We start from the raw sequence: 15,057 nt of genomic DNA, 5'->3' as shown, positions 1-15,057 counted from the left end.
TTTTATTTTATTTTATTTTATTTTATTTTATTTTATTTTATTTTATTTTATTTTATTTTATTTTATTTTCCACTGTATAAGGAGGATGTTGGGAAGATGGAGCCAAGAAAATAGCTGCTCAGAGAATGTAAAGTGTTTGCTCCTGCAAATCCTGGCTCCTGGCGCTTTCAAGAGCTCAGGAAGCCCATGGAGGTGCCTGTCCCTGTCAAGGCCATCTCCATTAGACCACGTATCTACTGATTTCATGGCCATAGCTTTATTAAAAATATATTATTTAATATTTCATAGATTCCTTATGTATGTAAGATGTGTATACACAGCACTTCATAATACACTATTTTTGTTTTTCCACGGTCTGGAAGGGCTGAGTTTAATTCAGGTGATGTGTAAGTAGCAGTAACGTTTTGCAGCTCATTTGTCCTAGCGTGAATTCCTCACGTGCTGGTGGTGAAGCTGCCTTTTGGGGCGCTGCTCCAAGCTTTCCATCAGTCCGAGCTGTTTTGGCTTGCTCACTAACGTATTAACCCTTTGCTTTTCCCAAGGAGGATGTTTCCTAGTTACAAGGTCAAAGTGACTGGAATGAACCCCAAGACCAAATACATCCTGTTGATCGATATCGTCCCAGCTGATGACCACCGGTATAAATTCTGCGACAACAAATGGTAAGATAACTTTTCTGCATTTGCTTTCCTTTTAGCAAGAATTGCAATTGCAATTGGATGGACTATTTGTGCCTTCCCTGGATGCCAACATGCATCCCTGGATCCCAGAGCTCGTGCATAGAGCAGTGATAGATGCAACAGGCATCAGGGGCTGGAATTTAAAAGCAGAAGCATTTAAAATTAAATGTTCTGAACAGGCTGGGTGATCACCTGCTCAAAACTGTCAGTCTTTTCAGAGGAGATGCTTTAGGTCAAGCATAGGTTGTTTGGGCTTATGCAGGCATCAGGGGGTGAAGCCACAGCCTCTGCCAGAGCCTGGACTGGTTGATCTAATGGTCCATTTGGGCCTTAAAATTATGTATCTGTGTCTAAAATTCCTTTCTCCTGTAGCAATATTTTGCATTTAGGAGGTCAGCAACAAAGTAATAAGTGGGGTCATTTACTCCAAACCTTGTTCAGTCATGCTTACTTCAGCAGAAGGGAGCAGCTCTTCCGCCTACCGCAGTCCAGCTCCGGACCCAGCTTTTTTCTATTAATTTATTCTTCTTCCTCCAGAGTTTCTTTCTCTTCTCTAAGTCTTCCCTTCCTTGTGTTTTTGATAGTAAAGTTACCACAGAGGCAGAAAGCAGTTTTTGCTTTCTGACAAAGGAAGCGTGTTTTTTTCTCTCTTGGTTTTTACCCAAAAATATGCCTAGCAGTCTCCCTGGCTGAGACTAGGCTGTGCTTTTCCCTCAGACCTTCCGCCTACTGCTGCATGGTGAAAAGACGAGCAATGGAAAACTTCATAGTCATTTTAATGGGAACAAGCCCAGTGACATCCTGTAAAACTGCAATAATTTACTTGCACATTAGGGCTGCTCCAGTTTTTTAAAATTCCTTTTCTACTCGCTTTTGTCCCGGAGTGCCGCTGGGTAAGAGGAGTGGACTGAGGGCCTCTGCAGCGCCCAGTCCACTTTGTGTTTTAACCATTAAGCCCTAGATGATGGATAGTTATTAACTCTGTTTAATTTAGCTTTTGCCAGCCCTTGAGCTGTTTCCCCTTTTCATTTTATTGCTGCTGGAAAGTCTCTGTTGTTTTTGGTAATATTGCTTTTATTGGTGTTTTATAAGAGGAGAACAATACACAGTAATGGGGCAGTTGCCATTAAGGGATGCATCAGAGCGAGATTTCACATCCGTGAATGTTAGTGGTGGGTTTGATGTGTGGGCAAGGGCAGCTGGCAGAAGGGATGTGAGGGCAGAGTGGAACAGCACCCATCTCCTGGGGGCAGCCCCGTCCCATGGGAACTATGGCCCATGCGTGCTGCTGGGAACCTTCTGGAGAAGTGCGCAGGATCATCTCCATCTGCAGGATGGCCTTGGAAGGCTTCTTCCATGGCCAGGCCTCTCGAAAAATCGAGGGAAGATGTCCTCCTTAACCCATGTCAATACAGTGACACCACACCAAGGAAATGCCACGCGGAGCAGTGGAGAGCCGCAGAGATCCCAAACCCCACGGGCAGCGGGAGCCTCTCGGGGCACATCCCCCAGGACAGGGCTGCTCTGGGGCTCACAGGAGGTGGTGTGGGCTCAATGGCAAAATGCTGTGACGTGGGCTGTGCCTGGGTGATGCAGTTTGTAACCTCTGTGTTTGCAGGATGGTGGCCGGCAAGGCAGAGCCGGCCATGCCAGGGCGGCTCTACGTCCACCCCGACTCGCCTGCCACGGGCGCGCACTGGATGCGGCAGCTGGTGTCCTTCCAGAAGCTGAAGCTCACCAACAACCACCTGGATCCCTTCGGGCATGTAAGAGATAAGTCCTGCGAGGGTGCTGGCTGGAGGGGGGCCGTGGTACCGAACATGTGTGGATGGGGTGCTGGCGGGGGTGACCCGGTTGGTTTAACCATGGGTAGTGGTATCTGTTCTGATGTGGCCAGGTATGGGGAGCTGAACGTGGTGGGCAGGGGAGCAGTATGACTACCGCCTTCCCCTTGCCAAAAGGCAGCGTCTGCCGGATGCCACCGACCTTTTTTTTTCTGCCTGGGAAGTTTCCAGGCAGCGCTGCAGGATTTTCAGCCTGGCTATTGCTGTGCAAAGCACATACGGCTCGCACAAACAGGTTGCATAAATTCGTTTTTTTTTCCAAGCTGGCTTCAGCAGCCCTATAAAAGATGGATTATTTTATTTGGAAAATCTTAATTCATGTGCGTCGCAAATGCAGAAGAGGGAAGTGCACAGTTATCTACCCCAGTGCATGTAATAACTGAGACCAAGGGCCCCTCCAGACTGCCAGGCAAGTGGACGCTTATATAATGCATATAAAAATGGGGACCCATCTGGTTTTCACTGTCTGAGCCAAAAGTCCCATAAAAATAAACAAACCTCACTGGCCGCAGAAAGGGAAGGTAGGCTTCTAAATCTCTTTATCTTTAATGCCATCAGCTCCTTCTAGAAACACAGGTAAGAGAGTCTACTTTTATCCTCAAATATGGGTTTTAACCTCCCATGCGTTTAGGCAGCAGCACTGTGCAGGGTGGGGGGCTGTGAAAAGGTCCTGAATTAGGGCACAGGTAGAGGAGAAGGGTGTCTGCCGTGCCTCCAGCCACCGAAGGGCTTAGTTTCACGTGGAGTAAATTGTCACGGTGCCACCAAACAGCCGGGCAGGAAGAGGGAAATTCTCCCACAGCTGAACTGGAGAGAGGCAGAATAACCCTGGCAGTTCAAAAAAAGCTGTTAAGGAGCCAGAATTTTTTGCCGCACTCATAATTTTCTGCAAATTTCACACTTCACAAAGCACACGCACGCGTCCTGGTGCCGTGGCGGAGCCTGGCCTGGCAGCAGCACGGGGCTGACCCTGCCCCAGCCTGCTGACCCCAGGGGAGCATGTGCGAGCTTCAAAGGCACCTCGGCACCATTTCATGCTGACATTATTAATCACAGGCTGTCTCTCCCCTTCACGCGTCTCTAAGGGGAAAAGCACCAAGGAAATGAAAGGAAAACAGCTATGCTGGGGTTGCACAGTAGAAATTACAGAGTCCACACATGGCAAGAGCTCAGGTGTCTGTAGCTGCACCGACCTGCTTGCTTTGCACATGTTATTTCTATACTCTTGTGGTGCTTTTTTGTTTGTTTGTTTGTTTTTCTCTTGGTTAGCTATGTAGCTTAATATATTGCTGTTTATGTTGTAAAATGTAAACCATAAAACGTACAGGATGTTCGATGTGGCCGTAAAACAAACAGGATGTGCAGTGTTGTTTTTGCAACTTTCGACGCTTGCTTTTCCCGACTCTGTCATTTTTAACCGCCATTTTAACACTGCATTTTCACTGGGAAGGGCTTTTTCCCCTTCTGATAAGTGCTCTGCCCTCCCGTGGAGCTTCTCAGGTGACACAGAGCGGTCTCTGTTTGGCAGCGTGGCGCAGGGCTCTGTCCCCTGGTGCCACGGGATCTGTCCTGCCCCGTAGCACAGCCCATTGCTGGGCTGTGCCGCTGGGAAAATGCCTGGAATAAATCGTCCTAAGTGCCTGGGTCACCGTGTGGTTCAGGCATTGAAAACCTGCCTCGCCATGTGGGATTTAGCCACTTCTCTGACAATTCCTCTTTGGGCTTCTAAATTAATGGTCTGCTTTTGAGAAACCCGGACTCAGTACCGTGTTAGGTTAGCGTGAATTTTCATAGCAGGAAATCCTAAAAACCATCCCTCTCCCGTTGCAGCCGCGGCTGATGTCCCTGGGACAGAGGCAGAGCCTGCCCGGTGCGGCACAGCCCGCCCAGCCCTGCCTGCCGCTCGGCAGCAAAGGCATTAAATTACGAAAAATAACAGCTTCTCATTTCTAGGAATTTGTTCCCAGCGATTGCAAACCCTCTCTTAAAGCTGCCTAAAACAAACAAGTCAGAAAAGCCGCACGGCTTGTTTGCCTTCTCGGGCTCCAGCGAAGCTTGCCTGCCATTTCCTTTTGTCTTTGATTTTCTCCAAACCTCAAAATCATGCCGGGAGATTTCTCCGGGCTGCCGCCGGTGCTTGCTTTGGGTGCATGGGCAGCTGCCCAGCCAGCTCCTGGCCCCCAGACCCCCCCCGCCCACCACCCCACAGTGTCCCACATGGGGAGCAGAGGCAGCATCCAGCTCGGGGCGGCACAAGGCTCCCAGGAGCTTGGTGCTGGAGCACTGGGGGCTGCCGGGCTCCGTCCTCGTGCCGGAGCACTGAGTGCCTGGGCCTCACCTCACGGCAGGCAACAATTCTGTTTCATTCCAGTGAATTTGTTGAAAATCAGACCCCTGCCCTGACTCTGGGTGCTGTGATAGATGCTTAACATCACAGACAAGCGGCTTGATGCGGTTCATAAAGAGAAGTGTTGCTACAATTGAGGCTTAAATTAAGTTAAACAGCTTAATTAATAAGCTGCGGAGCTGAAGCCCGTGCTGCAACCCATGGAATTAGACCGAAGATTATTTACGTGGGTTGTCAGAGGGGATGCCTTACAGGCTGTGCTGGAAAGCCTTGCTTTCTGACACTGATCCCGAAAAACCCAGCCGCCAACCGCTCCTCTGGGCACCGGTCTCCAAAACCATGCTCCGGCTTCTTTCCCCGGCCACTTATCTTTTGTGGTAAATGATTAGAGTTACAGGCGGAGGCATGGGAGGCATTTTTCAATGCAGACAAATAAAAGTTTACGGATTTTAAATACGAAGATATTAAGTGCAGAGCTCTCTAATCTGTGCGCAAAACTCTCCGGGTGAGCAGCAGCGAGCGGGTTTTGCGGCAGGGAGGCTCGTGCCCGCTCGCACACCACCGGCTGAGTGCGGGCCATATATTTTACTCTTGGGGGATTTTTCGACCGTGAAAAGCTTCTTTCACACCAGGCTTAACAACTGAGAAATGCTCACGTTGAGAATGGATTAAGAAATCAGCTGTCACCGTAACGTTCAGCTACGGAGAGGACGATCAGATCCTGAAGAGAGCATTGTGAGCCGCCTTCGCTTAGAGAAAAATTGAGATGAATGCATTTTTTTTAAACCTCCATGCATGGAGGTGATCAGCTAGATAGAGCCTTGGGTGCCCCCCTGGGGCTACCCATGACTGTGGGGCAGAATTTTGTCCCCTCATGCTGTGCCTATGGGGACAGGGACGGTTCCGCGGCGTTGGCGGTGCCACCTCCCGCACAAAGCCCGCCGTGCATGCGCCGCCCGGGGAGCAGCTCGCGGTGTTTCCCGATGAAAAATGAGAATCGCTCCTTCATCAGGAACCAGGTTATGTCACAACACGTGCTAACGGAGCAGTTAGCTAGCACCAGCTGTAGTTAAATGCACAAAAATAACCTTTCGGTTGGAAAGGACAGCAGGACGCTCGTATTTCTTTCGGGAGGTTAGCTCAGGGCGTGTGGGGAAAAATTGAGCGAGTCCTGACAAACACTTCCGTAGTGATAAATGCTCATGAATGGAATTCCACTTTTTTCAGAGGTTTCAAGTATGTAAACAGCGGGGTGGAGGGCGCCCGTGAGACAGTCCTTATGGACCCGGGCCCTCTGTGAGCGCAGGACGCCGGCGCTGCGGGGAGGTGGCTGTCCTGTGGGACTCAGTGAAGCGATCTGGCTTTTTTGCTGTTGTTTCTCTTTGGGCTTTTCTCCATCTCCTGACACAAGGTGTTACTGAAGCTGCTGAAACTGGCAGCTCTCCGAAGTGAAAATCATCTTTTTCTTTCCTTTCTCGTGCAGTGCTGAGCATGCAGCAGTGGTGTCTGGGCACATATAACTTGGGGCACTCGCACGCCCCCAGCCCTGGCTCCCCAGACCCCAGCAGCAGTGCCCGGGGCTTGCAATGCTGCTGGGTGCACAGGGAGGTTTGCTGCTGCCAGCATCGGGCAGGGGGGGGACAGGAAGAGCAGCAGGGGTTAAGCACTGTCCTTAAATATGGGGGCTGCTATGGAGTTATTAGGGCAGATTTCCGTATTTTTATGCTGTGTGTGTGATAGACAGGGAGGGCATGAGGCTGCTTTGTGTGTGGTGCAAATAACCACTAAATAAGTGCCAGCTTTTGGTGCTGCAGCAGGGAGGGCTCCAGTCTGGTCACTCCCGAGTGGTCCCCAGGGACGCTGGCAGTGCCGAAGTTTGGCTGGGTAGGGGTTGTTCTCCTGAGGACTGGCCGCATGCGGTGCTCCATCCGCAGAGGAGGTACTCAAGGGACGCTGCCTCTCCAAATGTGACCTGTATGGAAGGAAATCAACTCTGACCTGCAGCCCCCTCCTCCTCCGGTCACAGGCATGCTCTGAGCGTATGGAGCCGCGGACAGCCAGCGCACGTCGGCGTGGAGAACCGCTGGAAAAACGCAGCGGAGAGAGTGCAGCGCATCAGGGGCTTTGCTCTTGTTGTTGTTGTTAATGACTCTGCCGAAATCCCTGCCAGAGGGATCAGCCTTTCTCGTGGGCTGCTGCAGGCAGGCTGGCTTGGAAAGAGCGATAGCATCGCATCAGTATTTCTGGCAGGCTTCCGCTGGGACCGGATCAATTGGAAATTATTTTAGTTTTACAGAATACATAAAAATATTCCTGCGGAAAAAAAGACAAGTAGAAAGACAAGTAAGTGGAGATATGAAGTGGAGACCGGGACAAATGACAGTGGAGATTAATTTAATCCCCCCCCAGCACAGAGCTGCTGCACGTGGTCTTGGTGTGCACGCTGCACCTGCCTCTGTGGTCAGCGCAGCTCTGTACCTGCTGCCAGCAGGCAGGGCCACTTCAGTTCCTGAGCTGTTACAGGTGGTCTGTCACTTCTGCTAACATTTTAAGTGACATTCCTTGATTTTCTTGACCCAAATCCATTATTTACTAGCTTTATTCTCTACTACTGCCGAGTTTGTTATTTCTCTCCATATTTCTTGGTTTTATGTGATCATCACTGAAAGATATTTTTCCCCTACACTTGGGGTTTCCCTCTCACTTTTTGATCAATTTAATTTCAGCACTTTTCTCTCTTTGCTTGCCAGGTGCACTTTAATTAGGTTCACGTCCTCTTACTCTCACAAAACCCCAAATTCAATTTAGGGTTCATTGTATTAGTTTGCTTCACGTCTTGTGGCCAAGCCATTTCCGTGTGGGGATGGCACTACGGACCAAACCCAGTTAAATGGGAAGGTCCCAGATGAAGTTTTGTGTCGGCTGCTGTGCTCCTGTGAGAAAGGAGCAGGGTTATGTGTGGCAGGGGCCAGCACAAGTTGTGCAAGGACAAACAGATCTGCATGTGTCATTTAAAGAGCTGGGCAAGAACAGGCCAGGGGGTGCTGGGCTGGAAAGAAGACTTGCATCTCTTGTGTTAAATCTTTTTGTTCTTCCATTGCTGGTCTATATCTGCCAAGTGCAGTGGATTTTTGCACTTTAACTAGAATCCGACTCTGAAATCTTCTTCCAGCCTTGGGTGGGGAGCTGGCCGGGAGAAGGAGAACGTGATAAGGTCACAGTGGGCGAAGGAGCTTTGGTGTCGGTGGGTGGGGGCAGCTCAGGGGGGCTCTGGCAGGTGACGTGCCTGGCACCTGCCTGTCCCTCTCCATGTGGAAATTAGGAGCTAGTGTGGAAATGAAGTTCTCCACTGCATCGCTGTATCAGGAGCCTGGGAATCACCACCATGAATTTTAGCTGACATTAGACAAAAAAAAAAAGGACCGGGAAAGAAAGAAAAGAAAACTAAAAAAAAAAATAAAAATTGCAGCTTTGGCCCTCATGCAAGGAACAATTTGTGTGAGCTCATGTTGACTCTTTTCCCAGGATTTTCCAGCCTTTCCCTCTTCTCCCCATTGTGCATTTTGCCAGGATGAGCGCTCGGCGTGGGGCGGCTCCTCCTGCGCACCCTGTGCTGCAGCACTGGGGCCGTGCGGGGAGAACGCGCTCGCGGTGCGGGCAAAGCTCTCGGCTCTGTGCATGGAGAGAATTCATGAGAGTCCTGAAGCTGACTGGAAACAGACAGGATGAGGGGCAGGAGACTTTGGAGCTGCTGTAGAGGTTGCCCGAGGGCAGGGGTTTGGTTCTGCTGCTTGTGCTGAAGCATGCAGAAGAGGCGCAGGGAGCTGGCAGGTGGGACGTGGTTTCAGGCTCTCCATCCCCACTAGTGGGGACAAGGCACCTCCGGGCCTGCCTCAAGGAGAGGCCGCAGCCTTGTGGCTCCTCGTCCTCCTCCTCCAGAGCTGTTTTTGCGGCTGTTTTCCAGGCGGGACTGCAGAGCCCCAGGTCTGGTGCTGGGCCTTTGTGCCACCGCGCTGCGTCCCGCCTCAGCTCAAAGCCTTCTTCGGTTTAAAAAGAATAGAGGGAAGGAAGAAAGAAGCAGAAAAATGTATTAAAACGAGAGATTTTATATTAGCTATGTGATCCCCTGGGAGAGACCATAAAATTATGTGGCTTTTTCGTAGCCATTTACTATTCAATATAAAAAGGGCAGTTGCCATAACAACCACTGCATCATATGACATCTGATACCTTGGAGAAACAGGGAGCGCTCTTAAATCAACTCCCCAAATTTCATATGAAAGTAAATACATTTTACTGGTGATTTCAAGGGTTGCGACAGGCAAGGCAGGACCGTACCCAGCTTCTGGCCTTTGGGCTCCATCCTGCAAACTGGCAATAGTCTTCAGGTCCTGAAGCAGACCTTACTCAGCAGTGCACAAGATGAGATGCTCACAGCATGTTTTCCTAAGTAGCACTAACGGGAAGGAGCAAATGACACCATTTTTTTTTGACATTTGTTGCTGACCAGGGAATGCCAGAAAAACAACAACAACAACAACAACACCCTTTAAGTTCCAGCTGCCAACTGTGTGATCAGCACAAAGGAGAGAGATGGGGGGACAAAAAACCCCACGGTGTGTGTAAGCTCACCCTGGACTTTGGAGGCTGTCTGTCATGATCTGGTGGGCATGTGTGATGTGAGGAGCCCAAGGACTTCGCCCTCCAGATCCTAAACTTGGGTTTAGCCATCTGACTTGAGGAGCCTGATTGGGCTATCTTTTTGATTTACCTTCTTTAAAACACCTCTCTAGTAGCTACCATTCTTCAAACTGTCCATATTTTGTAGTGAAAATTGTTCAAAAAGGCCAGACCCTGAACCAATCCCCCCATGGCCTCGTGACGGGGGGACGCGTAACGCCAGCATCCCCGCGCGGCCCAGCTCTGGCCCGTCAATTAAAATACTTCTCATTTTTTGTCACAATTCTTTAAGTTAATCTTTCCACTGATGTTCGTCACTGGAGTGGAATTTACATTTGTTTTGCGTATTTTTAGCCAACAACCGGTTTTCCACATCAGCCTTTAAAGCTATTTATCCCGGATTTTTGGCATTTCACTTTGCACAGGCGCAGTGGCTTGCAGCTAGGGTCTGGGAGGCTTTCTGGAATGATTCACGAGGGTTTTGGATGCACGACCTTTAAGCCAAGCATAAATAAGGGGGCTGCGTGTGCAGTCACCGCCTCCACGCACAATTCCTCATTTTCCAGTGTGAAACATCGGCTGTGGGAGTGTGTGCCCCCAGGGAGCTGTGCCCTCGCCACCCTTGCCCATGCCCTGTCCCCAGCCATGGGCTCATGCCAGGATCCACGGGACGGAGCGTGGTGGGTCAAACAGAGCAAGACGGGCACTAAAGCACCCCCTGGCAGATCATGCTGCTGCTGTTCTGCAGCAGGAAGACTGAAGGTTGTGAAGCATCTCAGCCAGGTTTGTGCGTGCACAGGGGACCTTCAGACGTAGCATTGTAGATAATGATATATAAATCTGTAATATATATATATTATGTATATATAATATATATTATGTATATATATTATATATTATGTATATATTATATATTATATTACATATATGATATATTACATATTATAGCATATATTATATATTATGTATTATATAATTTTATATATCATTTAGATTTTTTTTTTCACTCACAAATATCAAGCGGCTCAAATTGAACCTCCAGGCGGATTTGCAGCCCCCGCTGTAACCCTGAGCAGCTGTCAAAAATCCTTTCCTGGAGGCTTCTTCCAAGAAGTCACCTTGTTAATTCTGGAAATTGTTTGGACTCCTTGGGCTTACAGATAGTTATCAAAAATCAAAAGGAAAAAAAAAAAAAAAAAAAAAAAAAAAAGGATTTTTAGAGGGGTCATTTTAGCCCCGTGGGTACACCGGATGGGGAGCTGGGAGACAGGCTGTTCATCCATCCCTTTGGAAGTCTCAGGTTAAGGTGGTTTTCTTCGGTCTGCTGGAGACTTGCTCTGACTTGGGAGCCCAAGTCACCTTGCCAGGCCTGGGCAGCCAGGGACAGGAGCTGAGCAAAGACTCTGCCCCAGACAATCCATAGTTATCGGCCTCAGTGCTTACTTACTGAGCTTTGAGAGTTTCGGTGCCCCTTCCCATGAAAGCCGGAGCCCTCTGGTGCTGCTCATCTCGGCGGTTTTACGAGAGGCTGATACATGAAAGCGCAGCGAAGGCTGCAACCCAGAACCTGAGCCGACCCTCCGCTCTCCAGCCCGCATATCAACAGCTGCAAAGTGGTTCGGAGACGTGATGCAAAGCTGATAAAATGCCAAAAATTCCTCATTCTCTCTCTTGGGGAGCAAGGAGGGCTGTCTGGAAAATGTCAACAATAAAAATTGTGTTTAAGTGGTATATAATGCAGCCGGCTACCGTGGGCAGCTCCGTGCAGGCAGGCGGAGGGCGTTACGGCCCCACACGGCACCTCCTCTCCGCTTGGCTGAGCACGGGGAGAGTTTGCTAACGCCACAGCCAGGCTTGGAGCAAACGGCTTCTGTTTCTTAGCAATCCTCATTTATTATCAGCTAAATCCACAATCTGGTAAACCAGGGGAGCTCTGCTGCTCTGTGGCTTTCCCTGCCCGTCCAGTCACCTGCCCGTCCATCCGTGCACCCACCATCATCCACCCGTTTCTCTGTCAGCCCTTGAAGACCCGACCTGTGCCGGAGTTCCCTGCAGGTTCAGCTCCTCTGCCATGTCCCCAGTGCGCTGGATGCATCCTGTAGCCACTCCGGGTGCTGGGTGCCGGCCGGGCCGGGGACAAACTTGCTCCAGGAGCAGATCCTTGAGGCATTTGGAGAGAGGGGAGAAAAGTTTGAAGCGTGGTGTGCTGAGGAGACAAGAAGCATGCAAAGAATCTTCTTTGCCCAGAGAGAGGAATAAAGGCTTTTCCTAACATCGTTCCATTCCTTAGAAGAAATTCAATTTCTTAAATGACTTTTTTCTGGGACACGCGAGCACTTCCATTCTTTGTGGCAGAACAATGCCGCAGCAGCCCCTCCGTGCTTTGGCAGTGCTGTGCGTGCCACTCCTGTGGCAAACCCCAGTGAAGGCATCCCGGGACCTCAGTGCTCCTTCTCCTCCCCTCACCCCCCCTGCGCCCATCCCCACATCCCACCTGCAGAGCTGCAGGGGGCTGCGGGGTCCCCGGCCCCAGCCACCCATGTGGTCGGCTCCATAGCCAGGAGGGAGAAAACCCTGCTGGTTTGTAGCTTTCTTTTAGCGGCAGATAAAAGATTTATTTTTTCTTTCCCCCCTCCTGTGGTTTCTGTGATTTTTTAATTTTTAATTATTTTTTTTTTTGCCTTTGCTAAACTGTGTATTTTTCAGCTCAGTAAAGTATTTATTAGGAAACTTTATAGACCAGTCTGCTGGTGAATTATATATATTGTGCAGCTTCAACGTGAGCTGGGAAAAAAAAAAAAAAAAAAAAAAAAAAAAAAAAAAAGGCTTTTTTTTCCACCCAGACTGACTCTGTCCAATAGCAATAAGAAAATGAGAGTTTAGCAGAAAAGCTCTAAGTTGAGTACAACAGCTCTGGCCAGAGCAGCAGATACCTTCTCTGCCTTGGTTCGTACACATTTATGTAAGGTAATTTTCCCCCACAATTTGAAAGCAAAGCTGGAGCTCAGCGCTAGTGGGCCTTTGTGTCCTGTTAGCAAAGCCTGTCAAGTAGCCAAGGCTCATCTTTTTTTTTTTTTTTCTTTTTATAAAATTGAATTGCTCACTTTAGCATCAATTGTTTTCCAGATCATTCTTAATTCAATGCATAAATACCAACCGCGGCTGCACATTGTGAAGGCGGATGAGAACAACGCTTTCGGTTCGAAGAACACGGCCTTCTGCACCCATGTGTTCCCGGAGACCTCCTTTATCTCGGTGACCTCCTACCAGAATCACAAGGTACGGTGCGTCTGGGTCTGAAGGTGCTTGGGTTGGGATCCCACAGCTTCAGCCCTCCGCAGGTGCCCAGCGGGGTTTGTGCTCGGCCGGGGCCAGCGGCTGGGGTCTGTAAAGCTACTGAAAGCTCCAGCTTTAAAAGACCAGCTCCCATCCCAGCCCTGCAACCGTAAAGCATGACCGAAGAGCTGGGAGGATGCAGCTAAAGGAGAAGCATGAAAAAGCGCTGGGTAACAACATCCTGGCGAGCCCAGCTCGTCCAGGGACTAATGAATTGGGGCGCTCATAAACTCCAAGATGTCATTCAAACCAGCAAGCAAATCTAATAATGACTGGTAAAGCTTGCTCATAAATCTACAGCGAAAAGTAATTATAGCATGTGTGTTTAGTGAGACACACAAGGAATGTAACCATAAAAAACCAGCTACGAGCCTGCGCTGTGGTTAGGACATGAAGGCAGGAGGGGCTTTGGGTGTCTGTGTTTTGTTTTGGGGGGGATAGAAAACACAAAGGGCTTGGTCCTGCCCTTTCTGCCTGGTTCTGGATGCCCACTAACCGCAGGGTTCGGCTTTTCTGTTTCTTTTCCATGCGCTGTGGCAGGGGCAGTGCTGGGTTGTGCTCTCGTATGAGTCGCAGGAGGTGCCGGCAGTCGGCTGAGGGATGATGGGGGAGCAGAGGGCTCAGGCGGTGGGACTGGGAAAAGTGGTGTTTGTGTCTCCTGGTGCCTCCTTCCCTCCTATGTCGGTCAGCCTGGAGATCTGAGGCTGCCCAGCTGAGGGCAGGCAGGTTCCTGCAGCGTGGCCCTACAGCCAGGCGGTGCCAGCGGGTTCGGTTCCCGCTGTCCTGGTAGCGGGGTTTTTGTGGGGAGTGCATGGTGGAGAGGGGACACGTGCACCGTGCCCTGCCAGGCTGTTTGCCCCTTCCCTTTACAGCGGCAGTGAAAAGCAGGTGGTGGGGTATTGTCTGCTGGCAAGGGGGAATAATGAGCCAAAAGAAGTGACGAGCAGGAGAGGCAGATAATTGTCACCTTTGCAGGGTGAGGAGAGGGCTCCAGGCTGTGCTCCCCAGGCCACTACTGACTGCCTGATTGCACGAGCGCCTTCTCCCCTTTGGTTTTTGTGCCTGTGAAGCAGGGCTGGGGGAGTGCTGATCAGCCATCAGCACACTAGGGTCAGTGAAGGAAGGGGCAGGGTGTGCAGCATCGCCAGAGTCCTCCTTGTGCCCTGACTCTGTTGTCTGCCATTTGTTACAGGACAGTCTCTTTTTCTAAACATTCACAGGAAAATCCTCCAGGAGCAGGAACATATGTGATTTTTTTCCTGCCCAACAACCTGACCAGACCTTTTCCTCCCAAGCAGGATGCCTATATGCCCTTTGATGCTCGAAGCATGGAGTCCTTGCAAACATTTGCAATTAGTGAGCCAGTTAAAGGACTCAGAGTAGGGCTCTGGGTGTGTGTGGTATGGGAAGACAGAGAAAAGAGGTCCCTATTTGGACACCAAAGTGAATCCTGTTAGAAAAGTTGTAGTTGTTGGTGTAAAATGACCAGTTGCCCAAACATGGTTAACCAAAAAAGGCTCAAAAGAGCTTATTTAATACCCCCTTAAAATGTCTCGCAGGTCAATAGGGCCTTTCATCCCTAGGGTTCCCGAAACACTTCGTAAACTTAATACTTCCACTGTCCCCGCCATGCGAACACCTCATGGGGCAGCCCCTTGCTGCAGCTGGGGCAAGGGATGGGCTCGTCGCCCTCCCCACAAATCGTGGCCACACCGAGGAACAGCAGGATGGGTTTGCTTATTCCCTTGGGCATCAACGATTGAAATGCCAGTCTGGGCATCTTTTAGAAAATAAATTGCAGAATTATTTTTAGCTGGGGAATGCCCAGCCAGCAGGACGTGTCCCTGCAAGCAGCCGGCCTTCTGAGCAAAACCTGAGAGCCTCTGTGACAGGGGGGACTGTGAAGCTCAGGGATCAGAGGGCCAGCAAACCCAGGTGCAGGTTGCCCAAAGGTCCCTCCTGGGCCACATGAAGCCAGGGGACTGCTGTGACAAGGACAGATGACACCCTGATGCTGCTCACATTAGTGGAAAACTCCCCCACGCTGTCCACAGGGTCAGGATTACACCTCCAAATTCACTGTACAAACATTGGAGCTCTGATGTCACCCAGCCTAACAGCAATTGCAAATTACTAAAAGAAAAAAAAAAAAAAAAAAAAAAAAAAAAAA

General features: G+C 49.9%; 1 protein-coding gene across 1 annotated transcript in view; it reads left to right on the top strand.

Moving 5' to 3' along the window:
• The window catches only part of TBX4 (T-box transcription factor 4), a 30,326-nt gene that overhangs the window by 11,105 nt on the left and 4,164 nt on the right, over window positions 1-15,057 (top strand). Inside the window, exons 3-5 of the mRNA XM_035343454.1 lie at window positions 543-662; window positions 2,299-2,446; window positions 12,678-12,830. Coding sequence (XP_035199345.1) covers window positions 543-662; window positions 2,299-2,446; window positions 12,678-12,830 — 421 coding nt within the window. The remainder of the gene's footprint in view (window positions 1-542; window positions 663-2,298; window positions 2,447-12,677; window positions 12,831-15,057) is intronic.

Source organism: Oxyura jamaicensis, chromosome 19 (assembly GCF_011077185.1).
Source record: "Oxyura jamaicensis isolate SHBP4307 breed ruddy duck chromosome 19, BPBGC_Ojam_1.0, whole genome shotgun sequence".
NCBI lineage: Eukaryota > Metazoa > Chordata > Aves > Anseriformes > Anatidae > Oxyura > Oxyura jamaicensis.
Note: the sequence above shows the minus strand (reverse complement) of the source record. Positions and strands in the feature narration are given on the sequence as shown.